This window comes from Antechinus flavipes, chromosome 6 (genome assembly GCF_016432865.1).
Source record: "Antechinus flavipes isolate AdamAnt ecotype Samford, QLD, Australia chromosome 6, AdamAnt_v2, whole genome shotgun sequence".
Lineage (NCBI taxonomy): Eukaryota > Metazoa > Chordata > Mammalia > Dasyuromorphia > Dasyuridae > Antechinus > Antechinus flavipes.
In genome coordinates, this window is record NC_067403.1 from 200180049 (window position 1) to 200192617 (window position 12569).

Genomic DNA, 12569 nt, shown 5'->3' on the forward strand with positions numbered 1-12569 from the left:
CCAACTCCTTCATTTTTTTCCCCCTTTTTATTCTGTCTCTCAGACTTTTGAGAGTCACTGCCTGCCTCTCTCTACAATCTGCACAATGGGTTTCTCTTTGACCTGATGATCAATGTATTTTTCTCTCTTCCACACCCATGCAGCCTGCCCGTCCCACCAGCTCAGGGGCATCAGGGGCTGGTGGCCCTGCAGGACCCTCAGGTTCGGCCTCGGCCTCCACTGGAGAGATGAGCAGCAGTGAGCCCAGCACTCCAGCACAGACACCTTTGGCAGCCCCCATCATCCCTACGCCCTCGCTCACCTCTCCTGGGGCAGCTCCACCATTGCCTTCCCCCTCCAAGGTAAGACCTGGTATGTTGGAGGAAGCTATTCTGTGGAGGATCCCAAGACTTTCTCCAGATGCTTTAGGTGCACTAGGGCTGGTTTTAGGTGACTGTGGATACAGTGATTTCCTGCTGCTGTGATATAGGCCCCTTTCTCCATCTCAGCATGGTGGTGACCCTTAATCCTGTGGCAATTTCCTTCCCAGATGTGTGTGTATAAGAAAAGGAGAAAAAGAACTCCATCCCTTCTTTTAAGGGTTGGAACTGTAGAGGAGCCTCTTCCTTCGCCCTGAGGTGGGGTAAAATACCTCCTGCAGTCTTTGATTCCCCCATCAAGGGAGAGAGTGGAAGACTGTTCTGTTCCTTCCCTGGAGGAGGGGTCTCATCCCCATCTTTCCAGCCCAGCCATGTTCCTTGATCAAGTTGAGAGCTTTGGATAGAGGGGGCACCCTCAGTGAAGGGATCCTGTGGCTTCTTCCCAGGAAGAGGAAGGGCTGCGGGTCCAGGTGCGTGACCTGGAGGAGAAGTTGGAGACTCTGAGGCTGAAGCGTGCAGAGGATAAGGCGAAGCTCAAAGAACTTGAGAAGCATAAGATCCAGCTGGAGCAGGTGCAGGAATGGAAGAGCAAGATGCAAGAGCAGCAGGCAGAGCTGCAGCGGAAGCTCAAGGAGGCTCGGAAGGTGAGCTGGGCAGTGAGGGTGAAGAACCGGGCAGAGGGACAGGGTCCTGGGAACAGTCACACTGGTCACGGGCCCCTTTAGAAGGGATAGAGAGCAAAGGGAGTGACAGCCTGGGCTGCTGGGAGCCCCTTGTAAGGTGGCACCGCATCCCCCACCTACTTCCCCAGGAAGCGAAAGATGCCTTGGAGGCAAAAGAACGCTACATGGAGGAGATGGCCGACACTGCAGATGCTATAGAAATGGCCACTCTGGACAAGGAGATGGCCGAGGAGCGGGCAGAGTCCTTGCAGCAGGAGGTTGAGGCTCTGAAGGAACGTGTGGAGGAGCTCACCACTGATCTCGAGATCCTAAAGGCCGAAATTGAGGAGAAGGGTAAGGGGGAGGGATGCCTTTCTAGGAGATGGGAGTCTGAAAAGTGGAGCCCCGGAGCAGAGGAGGGGAAGGAGAGGGCTGTTTGGGCTTGAGGGCAGGGACGTGGGCCGGGCGGGCAGTGAGGGGCCTGTGTTCTCCCTCAGGATCTGATGGGGCTGCGTCCAGTTACCAGCTCAAGCAGCTGGAGGAGCAGAATGCCCGGCTGAAGGATGCCTTGGTGAGGTAGGCGTGCGTGATTCTGCCCCCCACGGCTTCGGGCCCTTGCCTCTGAGAGGCTTTGGGTGACGCCTCTTCCCCCGCCCCTCAGAATGCGAGACCTCTCGGCCTCAGAGAAGCAGGAGCACGTCAAACTGCAGAAGCTCATGGAGAAGAAGAACGTGGAACTGGAGGCCCTGCGGCAGCAGCGCGAGCGCCTTCAGGAGGAGCTGGACCAGGCTGAGCATACCATCGATGAGCTCAAGGAGCAGGTGGGGACGGCGGCCCCGGGGGGCTCAGGTTTGGAGCGAGGCGAGGCGCTTTCCAGGGCTTCATGTTACAGATAAGGAGACCCTGAAAGGTCAGGAACTTCACCCAGATAGTGCGTAGCCACCAGGAGTGGTCTTTCTGTAGCAGCGCGAGGCACTGAGTGCAGCAGCTGTGTTTGCCATCCAGCTGTCACATGATTTTACACACAGCAGGGGCCAACAAATGGGGGCGGAATTCAGTTGAATGCACACTTACTATGTACAACACACAATGGTAGGCACCTGGGGGGGACCCAGCAAAGACGATAAAACCTGGCCACACGTAATGAGAAAAGCGTCTGTAACTCCCTCTACAACACTGCAGGTAGATGCAGCCCTGGGAGCAGAAGAGATGGTGGAGACACTGACAGACAGGAACCTGAACCTGGAGGAGAAAGTGCGGGAACTGCGGGAGACCGTGGGAGACCTGGTGAGAGGAAGGCGTGATCTGGACTCGTACTCTGCCCACCCCCAACCTCTGAGGGGAAGCTCCGGGCCTTTCCTGAGCTTCGGCTTCTCACTCCCATCTCCTTTCACATACTACAAAAGGAGGCCCCGCTCTGACCTTTCCCACTGTTCATTGAGGATGACTCGGGGAGCTTGTCCTTGATTTCCTGCTGACCCCAACCCTGAGGGACACATCTGGGGGGATCCCCTCAGGACCACATCTGGCCCTTGATCCTTACTGCTGCACTCTGCCTGTGTACCACAGGAAGCTATGAATGAGATGAATGATGAGCTGCAGGAGAATGCCCGGGAGACTGAGCTTGAGCTTCGGGAGCAGCTGGACATGGCAGGTGCCCGAGTGAGGGAGGCCCAGAAGCGTGTGGAAGCTGCTCAGGAGACGGTTGCTGACTACCAACAGACTATAAAGAAATACCGACAGCTGACCGCCCATCTGCAGGTACCTCCCCCTGCCCCCAATTACATCCCCGCACCTGCAGTTACTTGGCCAGACTGTACCAGGTTCCCTCTGTTCTGCTTCTCCCAAACACTCCTGTCCAAGGCCTGGCTCCCCTGCTCTTGTTCAGAGTCTGTCCCTACTTCCCAGGATGTGAATCGGGAGCTAACAAATCAGCAAGAGGCTTCAGTGGAGAGGCAGCAGCAGCCGCCCCCGGAGACCTTTGACTTCAAGATTAAGTTTGCTGAGACCAAGGCCCACGCCAAGGTTAGTATTAAAGCTGGGAGTGAAGAATGTGTACTGTTGATGGCCTCCCGGGGCCCTGAGGAGAAAGGACCGGCCTAGTGTTGGCCACTGGCGGAATCTGTGCTCCGTACTCAGAGAAGCTGTGGCCCCTGGGGCCTCGCCGGCCTGGCCTGGGGAGGCTTGGGGGCCCCTCCCCCATGCTCTGCTGTGCTGTCACCCTTTAGGCCATTGAGATGGAACTGAGGCAGATGGAGGTGGCCCAGGCCAATAGGCACGTGTCCTTGCTTACGGCCTTCATGCCGGATAGCTTCCTGAGGGCCGGTGGAGATCACGATTGTGTCCTGGTCCTGCTGCTGATCCCCCGCCTGGTTTGTAAGGTAAGTCCCCACTTTCACAGGCACTCTCACAAGGTGTGCTCCTGCACTCACGTGCCCCAAACCAGAACCCCGTGGCCTTCTTTGTCTGAGTCTGGGCCCTGAGCCCAGGCAGTGCCCTTGTGCCTCCCTCCCTGAGGGTTTTTGCCTCGGTGCTGAGCCTCGTGTCCCCTTCCACTTCTTTGACAGGCAGAGCTCATCAGAAAGCAGGCCCAGGAGAAGTTTGATCTGACTGAGAATTGTGCAGGGCGGCCAGGGCTTCGGGGGGCTCCTGGGGAGCAGCTCAGCTTTGCCGCCGGCCTGGTGTACTCACTGAGTCTCCTGCAGGCCACACTCCACCGCTACGAGCAGTGAGTAACCCCTGCGCCACCACTCCGGGCTCCCTGTCTCTCTCCCGCCAAAATCAAAACTGCGTATGAACTCCGGTGCCCTGCCCTTCTGTCCCAGCTGCTGCTTGTGATGACTGCTCTTCCCCAGGGCTCTGCCCCTCACTCCCTTCAGCTCGACACTGGGAGAGAGAACACCCTGGGTCTCTGTCCCATGACCAAGGTCTCACGGGGGTTGTAATCTGACCCTCAGTGCCCTGGCTCAGTGCAGTGTGGATGTCTACAAAAAGGTCGGTAGTCTCTATCCCGAGATGAGTGCCCACGAGCGCTCCTTGGATTTCCTCATTGAGCTGTTGCACAAGGACCAGCTGGATGAGACGGTCAACGTGGAGCCGCTCACCAAGGCCATCAAGTACTACCAGGTGTGAGCAGCAGACAGTGTGGGGTGGACGGGACAGGACGGGGCTGGGATCATGGCTCAGCTGGCGGCTATGTCCCTCTGGGTCTGAATGACTGTGGATCAGCCCTCAAGGCATGGCAGATTTGTGTCTAGGGAGTGAAGGAGGCACTGAAGGATCCCAGGAAGGAAGGCCACTGCAAGAATCTAGTGGGATGGGGAGACCTAGGGAGGAAAAGGGGTACTTTCTGGGTAGGAGGGATAAGTCTGGGAGAGTTTCCCACGACTCTCCTCCATACTCCTTTGGAATTGGTAGGGAGATGAAAAGTGTGCAAGCAAGCAGGTACATTGCTAGATGTCTAGAGAAAGGGGGGTGGGGGTGGGCAGCTAGGTGGCACAGTGCTTAGAGCACCAGCCTTGAAATTAGGGGGACCTGAGTTCAGACACTTAACATTTCCTAGCTTATGATCCTCGCAAGTCACTTAACTCCAGTTGCCTCAGCAAAAAAAAAGAGAGAGGAGAGAAGGCAGAAAACTGGCTTGGAAGAGAGAGAAGCTCATAGAAGTGCAGAACATCAAGAAATGGAAAGACCCTTAGAGGTCTCCAATCAGTTTATAGATGAAGTGTCAAAATAAATATGTGATGGGGGAGCTCAGTGCCTAGAAATCTGAAAAAGTCAGAAATCCCGGAGGATCCCTGATTGAAAAACAGCTTCTTTTCTTTAAAAAAAAAAAAAAGTACTGATTATATATTGTTTTTATATTGCCTAGGTTTTTCCTTGTATCTCTCACTTTTCTTCCTTCTAGAGAGCTCTTCCTCATAACTTTTTTTTTTAAGAGAATATTCAGGAAAGTCAATTTATACATTGCAGAAATTGATTTTCTATGCGATATCCCATACTGGTGGGAATAGAAGGAAGTGTATTTCTCCTTTAGAATCAAGTTCATTCTTTATAACATCAGAATTTCAGTCCTTGTGTAGCTGTTTTCATGGCTCTGCATCATTTCAGTTAAGTCTCTTCGTGCTTCAATGTATTCATGATGCTCCTGTTTCTGACAGCCCGGTAATATTCCACCGCATTCACGTGCCATGGCTGGTTTGGCCGTTTTCCCAGTCGATAGGCAATCTGCTTTGTTTCCAGCTCTTTGCCGCCACAAAAAGCTTTGCCCTCCACGTTTTGCTGTGTGCAGCACCACCTCTTCAGAGTATGTTCCTAGCAACAGATACTCTGGGTCAAGGGCTACGGACGTCATAGTCACTTTATTTGTAATTCACTGCTTTCCAGAAGAGTCATTTCCGTTCCCGTGCCTGTCGTTTCACATGCCCTTCAATGTTGACTATTTTCATCTTTATCACTTTGGAGAGTGTAAGGTGTTTTGAGCGAGCTGTTCGTTTGATGATGACTGACAGTTTTGCAGTGCTGTCTTTAGAGCGGGGCTGATGGGAAATGGGCCTTGGGGTGATTTCAGCTTCAGTGCCTTGTCTGAGGTGACATGGGATGTAAAAGTCCACAGCCCTCCCTCTGGTTGCTGAAGCAGCTGGGCTTTTCTGCAGGGTCCTCTTTTCTAGAAGACTTAGAAGACCCCTGAAATTGTGTGTCTCATGGGAAAGGAGCTCTCTCCTCAGCCCTGAGGGGAGAGACCACCGTCAGCAGGCTCTGGAGATGCCTCGCAAGGCATTTTGTTAGCGGGGTGGGCAGCGTGGGCTTTGTGGGAGGGTGGCCACGTCTTTGGCTGCCTAATCTCTGCAGGCCCCCCTCGATGCTAGGACCTATGCTCTTCCCTGAGGGAGCCGGCTACCCCTCACCCAGGCTCTCCCTCTCTGAGCCCTCCCCTGCTCCTGCTTGCTCTGCAGGCCCTTACCACACCCTGGCCTGTGCTCCCATACACACATGTACACGTACCCATCTCTCTCCCAAAGGGTTCCTGTCGGACAGTGCAGAGGGAGGGGCCTGGCTGGGCTCCAGTCTGGAGACTGCATGTCCTTACTATGGCCAGGGGCCCGGGTGATAGGGCACCAGCCTGTTCCACACCTGCCTCAGACTCTTAATAGTCATTTAACCTCACCTGCCCCAGGTCCTACCACTGTGAAATAGGAATAATAGGAGCATCAAACTCCAGGGGTGGTTGTGAGGATCAGATGACATTTGTGAAGTTCTTAGTATAGTGCCTGGCACATAGTGGGGCTTCATAAGGTATTTCTTCGCTCCCTACACACAGGCAGGAGATTAGGAGGCAGGGCAACTTTTCATTGGGTTGTGGGTGATGGGGACCTGGGGACAAAGAGGAGGAGGATGATAAGCAGAAGCCTGACCCCAGGGCTGAGTCTGTCTGTTCTTCCATAGCACCTGTATAGCATCCATCTTACTGAGCAGCCCGAGGACTGCACTGTGCAGCTGGCCGACCACATCAAGGTGAGGGCTGGCTAGAGAGGGCGGCCAAGGGGCTTCAGACCAGCTCCTGGAAAGTGAGCCCCCGCTCCCCATTGCCTCCTGGTAGTTGGAGGGGGGAGCTGGAGGGCTCCTGGGGTGATGAGGCTGAAAAGAGCATTTGGGGGCCAGAAAGGGAAGGGTGCTCATGGGCTGACGCTGGTGTCTTCACAGTTCACCCAGAGTGCACTGGACTGCATGGCTGTGGAGGTGGGGAGGCTTCATGCCTTTCTGCAGGTGAGTTGTGGGCCCCACCCTCCCGGTCAGACTCACTCCTACCCTTTCTCCCCCTCTCCTTCTCCCCACCCTCATCAAATCCCTCCCTCCTCCTTGACCGCCCTCCTTTCTCATTCCTTTTCCCTGTTAGTGTTGACTTTGTGTTCTCTCTGTGTCCAGGGAGGGCAGGAGGCCTCAGACTTATCCCTCCTGCTCCGGGACCTGGAAACGTCCTGCAGTGACATCCGGCAGTTCTGTAAGAAGATCCGAAGACGGATGCCGGGCACGGATGCTCCTGGGATCCCAGCTGCCCTTGGTTTTGGGCCTCAGGTGTGTGAGATGTGCCCTGGGCTGCAGGGAAGCAGAGAAAACAGGAGGACACCCGTTGTCCCTGGCAGGGGCTGTGAAGAGGAAGGGGAGGTCGGGGGTGGGGAGACTCCTTTCACCCGCTCTCCTTGCTGCAGGTGTCAGAGACACTTCTGGATTGTCGGAAGCATCTGACGTGGGTGGTGGCCGTGCTTCAGGAGGTAGCTGCTGCTGCCGCCCAACTGATCGCCCCTCTGGCCGAGAATGAGGGTCTGCCCTCTGGCACCCTGGAAGAGCTGGCCTTCAAGGCAGGGGAGCAGGTAGGGAGGCCGCAGGATACACAGACTGCCGTGGCTGGAGGGGACAGAGGGAGAAGAAGTGTGGGGAGGGAGCAGTGATGGCTCCTGGGTCTGTCGGGCTGATGCGGGTCCTGGACTCCCAACAGATCTATGGGTCTCCATCCAGCAGTCCCTATGAGTGCCTTCGACAGTCATGTAGCATCCTCATTGCCACCATGAACAAGCTGGCCACGGCTATGCAAGAGGGAGAGTACGACGCAGAGAGGCCCCCGAGCAAGGTGGGCCAGGGGGCCTGGTGGGCTGTTTCGAGGCCCTGGGGAGTCCCGGGCAAGCCTGGGGGCGGGGACGGTGCTGCCTGGGGCCAAGGGATCCTCACCTCCCGGTGCCCCCACAGCCTCCTCCCTCCGAACTGCGGGCCGCAGCCCTTCGTGCAGAGATCACCGATGCTGAGGGCCTGGGCCTGAAGCTGGAGGACCGGGAGACCGTCATTAAGGAGCTGAAGAAGTCGCTCAAGATCAAGGTGGGGCCTGGGGACGGGAGGCCGGGAGGGGGTGGGGGTAGAGCCAGGAGCCCGGCGGCCCAGGCTGAGCTGACCCCACGGCCTCCAGGGGGAAGAGCTGAGCGAGGCCAACGTGCGCTTGAGTCTCTTGGAGAAGAAGCTGGACAGCGCGGCCAAGGACGCTGACGAGAGGACCGAGAAGGTGCAGAGCCGCCTGGAGGAAACGCAGGCCCTGCTGCGCAAGAAGGAGAAGTACGTGGGCCCCTGGCCTGGCCCCGACCCCCAGCCCGGCGCACCCGCGCACCTCTCCCCTCGGGGCTGGCGGGGGCGCAGGGACACCCAGGGCTTCCTGCTTCTCTTACAGAGAGTTCGAGGAGACGATGGACGCCCTCCAGGCAGACATTGACCAGCTGGAGGCCGAGAAGGCGGAGCTGAAGCAGCGCCTGAGCAGCCAGTCCAAAAGGACCATCGAGGGGCTGCGGGGAACACCCCCCTCGGGCATCGCCACCCTCGTCTCTGGCATCACTGGCGGTGAGCGGCGGGCCCAGGGCGTGGCCAGAGGTGGGGGGCCCACCTCTCCCACACACTCATTGAGTTAAAACTGGAAGGGACCCCCCGGCCATCTAACCCACCCCCTATCACTCAGATGAAACTGAGCAGGGGAAGCGCTAGCTTCCAGTTGTTCAGGGAGTGAAGAGGGAGGGAGGCAGGATTTAAATCCAGCTCTGAATTCGTCTTCTTGCCACCATCCCGTGCGTCAGGCCTCGGACACTAGGCTGTCATGCTCTCTGTACTCGGTCTCCTCCTTTCCCTGCTCCTGGTGCTCCCAGGCAGGCTGAGCTGCACCCAGCTGTCGGGCCCACCTTTGTACCTTCCTGAGTGTCCCATCACTCCCACCGTCTGGTTCCTTGGCTTTCTACAAGCTCCCCTTTGGGCCATTGTTTCCCAACTGCTGACCCTCCTGTTGTGCTCTCAGTGCCCTGGATCTATGTTCAAAGGCCCCGTTATGCCAAAGCGGGTCCTTCAAGTGGCCAAAGGGCTACTCAAAGACCATGAGTTATGTCACTGGACTGTGGCTTCAGGCCCCTGCTCCTGTCCTTGCACCTTGAAACCCCGACCCCCTGTCACATGTGTGTCTCTTCTCTCCTCTCTCCCCTCCCCCTGGGCTGGCCTGGCCACAGAAGAACAGCAGCGAGGTATAGACCTGCCTGGATGCTGAAGGGGTTTGGGGGGCAGTGCCTGACTTCCCTGTCTGGGGATCTGGGGCTGGTAGGGCAGTGGTCAGTATGAAAAGGCATGGGCTTGAAAGGGGAGTGAAGAGGGGAGGACAGAGCATGGGGTGAGCCTGAGCTCCCTGGACACTCGTGAGCGCTCTCCTGGCAATGTCCCCACAGGAGGGGCTGCAGGCCCGCCTCTGGCCAACATCCCAGGCCCTGGGCCCGTGAAGGACTCTCCCCTGCTGCTCCAGCAGATCTCGGCCATGAGGCTGCACATCTCCCAGCTCCAGCATGAGAACAGCACGCTCAAGGTATGGAGCCAGGAGGAAGTAGCTGGAGCATGGAATGGGAGCCCAGCCCTGGACTGACTGATGGAGAAGGGGATGGGAGGATGGGACTGAGGGAGAAGAGCTCCTCTGGTCTGCTTTGGGTCAGTAGGAACACGTGGGAGTGGGGTGGGGTGGGCTGCAGCATCTCCTCTCTCCTCTTCCTGGTTCTAGGGAGCCCAGATGAAGGCAGCCCTGGCAGCTTTGCCTCCCCTGCATGTGGCCAAGCTCACACCCTCAGGGCGGGAAAGCTCCGACGGTGAGCTCGCAGCTGGAGCTTTGTACCGGAAAACCAGCCAGCTACTGGACACGCTGCATCAGCTCAGCTCGTGCACCCGGGTGATAGATATCACAAGGTCCAGCCCTGGTAAGGACTCTGCCTTCCCATCTTGTTCCCTGGGTCCAGAATATGGAATCATATCCCTGCACTGAAAGAGGTCTTGCTGGTGGGCCAAGGCTATCATCCCATCCCAGTGCATCTCTGTCCCTACATCCCTTTTCTGCCCTCCCACCCTTACCTGGTCTGTGGGGCTCACCAGCTTCTTCTCCCTTGGCAGCCACAAAGAGTCCCGGGGCCCAGCTTCTGGAACAGCTCACCCACCTCCAATCCCTGAGTGACACCATCGACAAACTGCAGGTGAGAGCCCTCCCCCCCAGCTCCCTACTCCCCACATCTCACCAGTACTTTTGGGGATCCTTGAGCCAGGTTATTCCTGCCAACACCAAGGTCCCCACTTTTGGGGGCCTGGATACCAGACGGCGTGAGGAAGACCCCAGCACCCACCTTGGCACTGCCTTCAGGAAGCTCTCTAGTCTAGCTGAGGAGACTTGAGGCAAGAAAGTTAGGAGAGCTGAGAGCCCTTTCTCAGCCAGCCGGGGGAAAGAGGCTGCAACAGCAAAGGGAAGTCTTAGAAAAGACAAGGCTTGAGCTTGGCAAAGGCCCAGGCACCTCCCCCCCCTCCCTTTTTCTCTCCCCCTCCTCCTCCCCCCCCCCGCCCATAAGGGGGGAATTCTTGTAGGCTGGCAGCTTCTCATTTTTGTCATAATCTGCCATTTCTTCTCCGCAGGATGAGGTGATGAAAGAAACTGTGTCTCAGCGCCCAGGAGCCACTGTCCCCACTGACTTTGCCACGTTCCCCTCATCGGCCTTCCTTAGGGTGAGACTGATGGGAGGCACGGGTGGTACTTTTGTAGGAATGAGGAAATGGGGTATGAGTGTCCTCATATTGCCTTACTGGGCACATTCCCTTCTCTCCTTCCCTCCCAGGCTAAAGAAGAGAAACGAGAAGACACTGTATACGTGGGCAAAGTGACCTTCCCTTGCACGGCTGGCCTTGGGCAGCGGCACCGCCTGGTACTGACCCACGAACAGCTGCACCGGCTTCATGGCCGCCTCATCTCCTAGCTCCAGCTGCATCCCTCTGCTCCTTTTCATGTTTCCCTGACACCCTGAGGGTTCTGCCTGCTGCTGCTTCCTCCCACCTTCCCACAGACCTGTCCCAGACAAGAATATCACTACTCATGTAAAGCCATAATGTTAATCCCATCCTCTCCTCCTGGAGCCCAGCCCCTGGCCTTAGCTGCTCCCTTCTCCCTGGAGAGTTGGGGGAAGCGGGGCTGGCCTGGCCCAGGGAGGGGTGTTCAACCCCAGTATGGGGAATCACCCCCTCAATAAAGCAGCTTCTTCCTCAGCACTGTATGCATGGTGTTGGTGGTAGAAGACAGGCTGAAGGGATGGCTGTGTGTGGGGTACTGAGACCCAGCCAGCCCCCCTCCAGTGACTCAGCAGGCAGCCGCAGGGTCTGGGACAGGAGAGAAGGGGTAGCAGCAGGGCTTTGGGGTTTGAGGGGCTGCATCAATGCCCAGGTGTGCCTGGTGCATAGTAGCCCTTAGAGGGGCAAAGACTCTTTTACACGCCTAGTCCCTACATTTTCCGTTCAGCCTCCCATTCATTGGGCGTCTTGTACTGAGCATACAAAGAAGTAGCTTATAACATGGTGGGGTGCGGGATCTTTCACAGTTGCTGAGAGCTAAGCGGTCCTCAGACCAACCCAGGGGCCCGTAGGTAATGGGAGGGTGAGAAGCCCTGTTTTATTTGGATATGGATCTTGTTGGGCAGACTAAAACCATCCATGCTTTCCTCCCCCTGCACTGAGAATAAAATCTCCCCGTGTGATCTATCCATGGTGCTGAAGGGCGACCCCTGGATCATTGTCATTCCTTTGTAGGCCCCGGACTTGATAGTGGCTTTATCCTGCTGGTGTCAGACTCAGAAATGAGTGGGGTGTGCTAGAAAACCACAAATTAACATCATCCGGGTGCACTTTATTTTTATTTTGTAGAATGCTTCCCAATTATGTTTTAATCTGAATCTGGTGGGACCGGGGAGTATGAGATAGTTTCTTTACATTCGTCCATTGGCAATGTCTTGAAAACAGTATGTGTGTATGTGAGAGTACACAAACACACACACATACACACACACACGCAGCTTGTTATTCTCCTTTAGTTCTCTCATAATTTTGATTCTTCAGAGATTGTGGTGAAGAATAATTTGCAGCCAGGCTGCATCCTTGAGAAAACATAATATCAAGATGGGCTGTCATGGCAGGAATCAGCCTGGGATCACTGAGAGCCTTATATAATTTCCTGCTTATCATGTAGCATGTATCATGATCTCATTTAATCCCGATTCATGGCCTATTCATTTCTGTCTAGGATGTGTGTATTACATATGTATGCACACAAATATTGTATGAATGTACATACACAAAACACCAAATGTGTATATACGTGTGTTCTTGAGCACACATGAAAACCACGTTGTATATGCAAGTGCATACACGTGTATATTGTGCCATGTTTACACAAATGTATACATACACCATATGTGTTTGTGGCGCAGTTGTAAGCCATCTTAAAATTGTACCAAGACATTTTGGGGACCCCCTGCATATGTGCTGACAGACTTAACTCCAAGGGCTGCCTTTGGAGCTGGGCAATGAATGAATGAAAAAGCTTGTTAAGCCCAAAGCACCAAGGACATAGACAGAAAAAGCAAGATAGATGTCACCTTGTGGTGGGGGACATAGTGCACAGATTTCTGTGAGTTAGCTGGAAAGGGAGCCTGGTCCTTGGGGTGCAGCAGCAAAGTGG

General features: G+C 55.7%; 1 protein-coding gene across 9 annotated transcripts in view; it reads left to right on the top strand.

The window, feature by feature from the left end:
* DCTN1 (dynactin subunit 1) overlaps nucleotides 1-11613 on the top strand; it is a 39273-nt gene extending 27660 nt beyond the window's left edge. For 6 of the 9 annotated variants that reach the window (XM_051966215.1, XM_051966209.1, XM_051966212.1 and 3 more), the window contains 25 exons: nucleotides 144-341; nucleotides 806-1003; nucleotides 1171-1375; nucleotides 1519-1597; nucleotides 1683-1842; nucleotides 2204-2308; nucleotides 2591-2782; nucleotides 2930-3046; nucleotides 3250-3402; nucleotides 3589-3749; nucleotides 3979-4147; nucleotides 6467-6535; nucleotides 6725-6787; nucleotides 6947-7096; nucleotides 7231-7392; nucleotides 7518-7649; nucleotides 7766-7891; nucleotides 7980-8122; nucleotides 8235-8401; nucleotides 9052-9066; nucleotides 9265-9398; nucleotides 9588-9780; nucleotides 9971-10050; nucleotides 10481-10570; nucleotides 10681-11613. In XM_051966215.1, coding sequence (XP_051822175.1) covers nucleotides 144-341; nucleotides 806-1003; nucleotides 1171-1375; nucleotides 1519-1597; nucleotides 1683-1842; nucleotides 2204-2308; nucleotides 2591-2782; nucleotides 2930-3046; nucleotides 3250-3402; nucleotides 3589-3749; nucleotides 3979-4147; nucleotides 6467-6535; nucleotides 6725-6787; nucleotides 6947-7096; nucleotides 7231-7392; nucleotides 7518-7649; nucleotides 7766-7891; nucleotides 7980-8122; nucleotides 8235-8401; nucleotides 9052-9066; nucleotides 9265-9398; nucleotides 9588-9780; nucleotides 9971-10050; nucleotides 10481-10570; nucleotides 10681-10818 — 3399 coding nt within the window. In that variant the 3' untranslated portion in view covers nucleotides 10819-11613. The remainder of the gene's footprint in view (nucleotides 1-143; nucleotides 342-805; nucleotides 1004-1170; nucleotides 1376-1518; nucleotides 1598-1682; nucleotides 1843-2203; nucleotides 2309-2590; nucleotides 2783-2929; nucleotides 3047-3249; nucleotides 3403-3588; nucleotides 3750-3978; nucleotides 4148-6466; nucleotides 6536-6724; nucleotides 6788-6946; nucleotides 7097-7230; nucleotides 7393-7517; nucleotides 7650-7765; nucleotides 7892-7979; nucleotides 8123-8234; nucleotides 8402-9051; nucleotides 9067-9264; nucleotides 9399-9587; nucleotides 9781-9970; nucleotides 10051-10480; nucleotides 10571-10680) is intronic. The other 3 variants (XM_051966211.1, XM_051966217.1, XM_051966218.1) reach the window with 1 other exon arrangement.
* Nucleotides 11614-12569: the final 956 nt, after the last annotated feature.